We start from the raw sequence: 6,566 nt of genomic DNA, 5'->3' as shown, positions 1-6,566 counted from the left end.
TATATATATATATATATATATAGAAGGTGCACAGTGTCACTCACACAAACATTAAACACCATCACTGTAACACACATGATACTGAAGTAATGCAATAAACATTAATTTAACAACATTAGATGTAAGATAAAACCCTAATGTACACAACTGATAAGAAAAAACTAAGCAGAAACAGTTATTTCAAAGAAAAACATAAAATAGGAAGTGTCATGCAGGGAATTCTGGGAGTGTCAATTTACAGTTTTTCACTGTAAATTATACAATGACTTTCTTTTTCACTTCCAAAAATCATAATTTTAACAGTATTTTACTGTAAAATTACATTAAATGTAATTACAGTTATTCACCGTATATAGTATGGAAACTTACTGATAACCAATTAACAGGTTTTTACTGTAGCATTTTTACAGTCTTTTACTGTTAAAATCACAATAATTTTTTACAGTGTACTTGACCATTTTCTTGAATATTAACAATAAAAAAGTTACCTAAATGAAATACATCAAGTCTACATACCATTGTTTTAATGTATGCATATTTTTACTTATATTAATATTTGTTTATATTTATTACTTTATATATGTTTAATTTTATATTTTATATTTATATTATTAAATGTTATATGTGACCCTGGACCACAAAACCAGTCTTAAGTCGCTGGGGTATATTTGTAGCAATAGCCAAAAATACATTGTATGGGTCAAAATTATTGATTTTTCTTTTATGCCAAAAATCATTAGGATATTAAGTAAAGGTCATGTTCCATGAAGATATTTTGTAAATTTTCTACTGTAAATATATCAAAACTTAATTTTTGATTAGTAATATACATCGCTAAGAACTTCATTTGGACAACTTTAAAGGCGATTTTCTCCATATTTTGATTTTTTTTTGCACCCTCAGATTCCAAATTTTCAAATAGTTGTATCTCGGCCAAATATTGTCCTATTCTAACAAATGTGTATTTATTCAGCTTTCAGATGATGTATAAATCTCAATTTCGAAAAATTGACCCTTATGACTGGTTTTGTGGTCCAGGGTCACATATTTTATTTGAATTATATCTGTATTTCTTTTCTTTTCTTTTTTCAAGCTAATGAAGTGTGTTTATTAGCATATTAATTTTGCTGTGCTATTTCATTGGTTTTGGTATCTACTACTGAAATATTAGTATTTCAGTATCAATCTGTCAGGTATCAACATTGCTTTATTTCATTCTCACTAAATTTAGGAAGTTAGAAGGCTAACCGTCCTCTTTTTATCTCCTGGTGATGAGAAACATTTCCGTTTTTTTATACCGTTTACATTGCACAACTGCTTCTGCTTGAGCCACTGCACTGCTGACTCTGTCTCTCTCCACTTGTGCACATGTGCTCATTGTGTAAGTAAGATGAGTTGGCAGAGTAACCGGTGACGATGGTTTATGGAAGGTGTGCTCTGCAGGAACAGACAGTAGCTGCAGAGACTGAACCACTGGCAGCATGTGATCATCTGTTCAAACACACACAGCTTGCTTTAGTTCTCCCTCCTGCAGTCGTAAAGCAGACCTAGTGAAAAGCCCCTCACTGGGGGTCTGACACACTAAACACCCCCAACCTCTGCAGGAGTCAAAGGGGCCTTGTGTACTTCCTCTGAGAGTTTTTGCTGTCTCACTACGTGTTAACATGTACATACAGGCTAATTTCCTGTTTTGCATGCTTTGTAAGAGAATTCTGTTGTATGTAGTTCATGAATCATGGGACCTGAATGATGTGTAACTTTGATGTTCTGCAGGCTGCTTATAATGCATGTCAAAATCAACTTTTCATTTGTTTTCAGGTCTGTGAAGATAATCGAAGATGTCGTCTAAGATGCAAAGCTCTAATAATATAGCCCAGGCCAGAAGGACTGTTCAACAGCTACGGATAGAAGCTAACATAGAGAGAATAAAGGTAAATGTAATGTTCATTTCACTTACCATGGTATTAGTGTCAAATACTACTACTTCATGGATTTAATGTTTAAATACCATTTATTAAAGTATGTTTCTCATGATCCTAAATAAAAGTCGATTGTGAAGAAAAAATAGATAATAAATGCCTAGCGTACTTCACTAAAGTGGCACTTTAACCTGTAAGACCTTCTTTCATCTTCGGAACACAATTTAGGATATTTTTGATTAAATCTGAGGGCTCTCTGACCACCACGGTCAAGGCACAGAAAAGTACCAAGATGATGGACAAAGTACTCCATGTGACATCTGTGGTTCAACTGTAATGTGAACAAAAATGAAAATGTGGAATAAAGTTGTTATTTTTGTTTTCTTTGCACAAATAACGTATTCTCATAGCTTCGTAACATTACAGTTTAACCACCGATATCACATGGAGTGCTTTGTCCATCATCTTGGTACTTTTCTGTGCCTTGAACGTGGTGGTCAGAGAGCCCTCAGATTTCATCAAAAATATCTTAAATTGTGTTCTGAAGATGAACGGAGGTCTTGCGGGTTTGGAACAACACGAGGGTGAGTAATTAATGACAACATTTTTATTTTTGGGTGAACTATCCCTTTAAACAGATAAATATGTAAAAAAACATATTATATGGAGCAGCAACAGACAGACAAACTATTTAAAAAAATTTGCTGGTAGGATTCAAGAATTCCTTGGGTGAAAAGCCCAAGGCTACGTTTACACGACAACGATTTAGTCAAAACGGGAAAGTTTTTCCCTTGCGTTTTTAAAAAGTTTCACATATACACAACAACATTTTCAAAACGATTCGTGTTTACACATCCACGAAAACGGCCAAAAACGCTGTATTACATATGCCAGGCCAGTAGTTGGCGCTGTCACCTTGTTAGTAAACAGTACCTGTAGGGAAGTGACAATTATATGTTGTATATGGTGCGTCTCCGCTGTTGGTTATAATATTGGTGAAGTAAATCTACACTTTGCTGAAGAAGCGTTAGCAAACTCTTGAGCAGCAACAACAGTACCATGTACTCCGCCATTGTTGTGTATGTTTGTTCATGCTTGCCTTTAAAATCGATATGTACTGCGCATGTCTACATACCTAACACGTACTACGCACGCGCATGACGTCACCGCTTTCAAAGATTCCCGTATTGGGTGTTTAGACGGAAACTATAACGGTGGTGCAATATGCGTTTTCAGTCCCCAAAACGTTGTTGTTGTGTAAACGAACAGGAAAAACGCATAAAAAGTTTCCTGTTTTTGGCTGAAAACGTTGTCGTCTAAACGGCCCCCAAGTCTACAGTTCCTCGAACCGATTGACAAACTTGTAAATTGGACTGTAGACCACTGATAGGCTGATCGGCCAAATATTGTCCTATCTTAACAAACCATGCATCAATGGAAAGCTTAATTATTCAGTTTCAGATGATGAAAACAATGAAATTGACCCTTTTATGACTGGTTTTGTGGTCCAGGGTCACAAATGAGTTAATGTGTGTTTCTTATAGCAGTTAAAATGTAGTCTTTTTCCTTATTATTTATTTTCATTTTTAATTTAGTGATTTTAAATGTTAATTTAGAGATTTTAATGCTTTAAATAGCTATTTTAGATTGTAATGTTCCAATGTTCTGCTAACCTTTCTGCTAACTATAAAAGGTACAGCTGTCATAAAACCAGAGAGAACGGCTGCATGGCTATAATAGTATATGAGAGTTAGCGGTAATATCATTGCGTGTTAGAGGAACTCAGCTTAGCCTGACAGTTAGCCTGCCCCAGACCAGGTTCATTTCCCAGAATAAGTTGCCACAGTGACTGAGGTTGATCTATGTTACATTTGCTTTATGGAACTAAAGCATTTGACAATGAGTCAGACTAACTGAAATAAGCCTGGCTTATTTGGTAAACTTGTTTTATGAAATAGGCCTTGAGGCATTAGAAGTCAGAAGACACTTATGTTAATTTAGGATTTTTCTGTTTGAACCAAAGAAATAAAAGCGATCATATTTTTTCCATTGCATTGTATTGCATCGAATCGCATTGTATCGACTCAAATCTAAATTGGATTGCACTGCTTCGTAATAGGGGTGAATTGAATCGTATCACATCGCATCGCATCAGTAGCTGCTTCATACGTATCTTTATTGTATCCTTCATTGGCAATGCATCGAGATTTGTATCGCATCAGTTATGAGATGCACATCCCTAATGGAAGTACCAAGATCTGCATAAAATCCTAAAAAAAAAACTTGTGAGACTTTGCCTCAACAAATCATGTAATAGGAAGACCGAACTAACCAGCACACCAAACCCATCGCAAACCATCTCAAATGTTATTTTAATCATTTTGAAATGCCTGAGGCAAAGTCCATCATTAAAATTATTTGGTATGATCACCTCCCATAACTGTCTCACACGATTGCATTCCCAAACATCAGACATTTGAATTCAAGATAACATGACAGCATTTGTTATTGCATTTCATCTGCTGCAAATCATTTACAGTATTATGTAAGAAAAAAGAGCCACAGGCTTCCCCAGTTGCAGAAACTTTTTTTGGGATTATTGATACTTTGCCAGTATTGCAGAAAGTGAATAATGGAAACATGAAATGGAAATGGTGCTTTATTCGCAAATGCTTTATGCAGTATTCTAATTTCCTTAAAAGTTAAATTCAAGAATATTCAAAAACAAAAGTCATAGGATTGACAGAATTTTGAAGGAACTATCCCTTTAATGACTAATAAGTTGTTAATTTATAAATCATATAAATCTAACATTTGTTGTTCATATTGTATCACTTCTTTGCAGGTGTCTAAAGCTTCTGCGGACCTCATGCATTACTGCAATGAACATGCCAAGTATGATCCTCTACTTATGGGTATCCCAGCTTCAGAAAACCCTTTTAAAGATAAAAAGCCATGCACTATATTGTAGTGGGATGCTTGAACTCTTGCTGTATGTTTTCATGTTCCCTTTTATAATTTTTTTTAATAGAAAGAATATGATCTTCAAACATTCATTCGCTATTCGCCTGAAATTAGCTAAATCCCAAGCTATTATTTGATTGTATACACACTAGAAATGTTCCTGTTGTCTATGAAAAGGAGAGTCAAAGCTCCTAGTAAACAAATCAATTGTGGTGGAAAGACAAAACCAACCCATGAATGAATTTTTCGCTTTATGGCACAGCACAGATGAGTTGTTTGCTTTGTGATAGTGTCCACTGATGTGGTTGTGTCTTCTGCAAATAAAGGGTGAGGTCAGAGTGGGCGGCTCTCAGTATCATGAAGCACAGGAAACGATAATTTTAATGACTGCACTCTGTTATATATATCTGCAGATAAGCAGAGCTTCATCAGCAGTGCTTTAACCCCATCTGATGCTTTTAAAGGTATCCAGTCGCAGGGAGGTGTGGGGGGGTTGATGTGAGGGGTGAAATGTCAGCATCACAAATGTGTGAAGGGTTGGAGGAAACAGGTGTCTTTTGGAGGCGTCACATTGACGCAATGCTGCTCCGGCCCTCCCTCATTAACTCACTGTGTCTGAACAATGGAGTGATACAAAGCTAACCTCTCCTGTCAAATCACTACACGCTAGACTGTGCCCTTTTTATTTTCTCGCAGTAAACCAGGTGAACTGTGTTTCAAAAGTTCAACAACTGCCAAAACGTGCAGATCAGCATTTTAAGAGTAATGCAAGGTGGTGTTCATGCATTTGTATGGAAGTGTTCTTTATTTCCTATACTATTTTTTTTCTTATTTGAATTAGTGAAACAACATTTTGGAAACCCTTTACAACAAGGTGAAATTTGTTAAAGGAGACATATTATGCCCCTTTTTACAATATGTAATATAAGTCTCTGGTGTCCCCAGAATGTGTCTGTGAAGTTTCAGCTTCAGATCATTTATTATATCATTTTGAAAATGCCTATTTTGAGTGGAAGCAGAAACACGCTGTTTTTGGGGCCTGTCTCTTTAAATGCAAATGAGCTGCTGCTCCCCGCCCCCTTTTCCAGAATAGAGCTGCGCCATTACAGCTGGTACCTGCTAAAAACATCTGTTTTGGTTCTGAGTATCATGTTTATCGCGCTGAAATCATGCGTTTTAAACCATATGAGTTTAAACTTCTGATATACGGTTTTCTGAGAGCACACATCTGAAGCACACGTACAGAAAGCGGCTGTCACAGCATGTGAGTACTAAACTAAGTTCTCAATCTCACACAAGTTTACGTTAAAAACACATGAGTTACAAAAAATAGTCGGTTATATCTGTGAAGGTAAACAGCTGGGAAATAAATCGCAAGTTTATTTTAGATCTGTGCGGCAGCAGCAATATACAGTAAATAAATCAATAAATCCACTGCTCTGTTGTCTCCTCTGAGTCTGGGACTCTAAACAGTGTTCTGTGCTTGTCTGTGCAGCCAAAGACAGAACAGTTAGCATGTTTTGCTCAAAGTTTCATCATGGCATTAGTTAGAACTAGTACACCGTTGTCACTTGCGAAAAACACAATAACAGCGCCGTGGGTGTAAACTTACAGATTAAGGGGCGGTAATATTATAATGAGATCTCTTTGCCACATCACCAAGGGAGCGAAATCAGACGCGCT

The 6,566-nt window shown here is 36.2% G+C and overlaps 1 protein-coding gene across 2 annotated transcripts in view; it reads left to right on the top strand.

Moving 5' to 3' along the window:
* Window positions 1–5,822, top strand: part of LOC107555383 (guanine nucleotide-binding protein G(I)/G(S)/G(O) subunit gamma-12-like) — a 72,385-nt gene extending 66,563 nt beyond the window's left edge. For both annotated transcript variants that reach the window (XM_016238156.1, XM_016238157.1), the window contains exons 2-3: window positions 1,819–1,931; window positions 4,765–5,822. In XM_016238156.1, coding sequence (XP_016093642.1) covers window positions 1,839–1,931; window positions 4,765–4,890 — 219 coding nt within the window. In that variant the 5' untranslated portion in view covers window positions 1,819–1,838 and the 3' untranslated portion in view covers window positions 4,891–5,822. The remainder of the gene's footprint in view (window positions 1–1,818; window positions 1,932–4,764) is intronic.
* Window positions 5,823–6,566: the final 744 nt, after the last annotated feature.

Source organism: Sinocyclocheilus grahami, unplaced genomic scaffold, assembly GCF_001515645.1.
Source record: "Sinocyclocheilus grahami isolate Dianchi unplaced genomic scaffold, SAMN03320097.WGS_v1.1 scaffold533.1, whole genome shotgun sequence".
NCBI lineage: Eukaryota > Metazoa > Chordata > Actinopteri > Cypriniformes > Cyprinidae > Sinocyclocheilus > Sinocyclocheilus grahami.
This window is presented reverse-complemented; position numbering and strand designations above follow the sequence as displayed.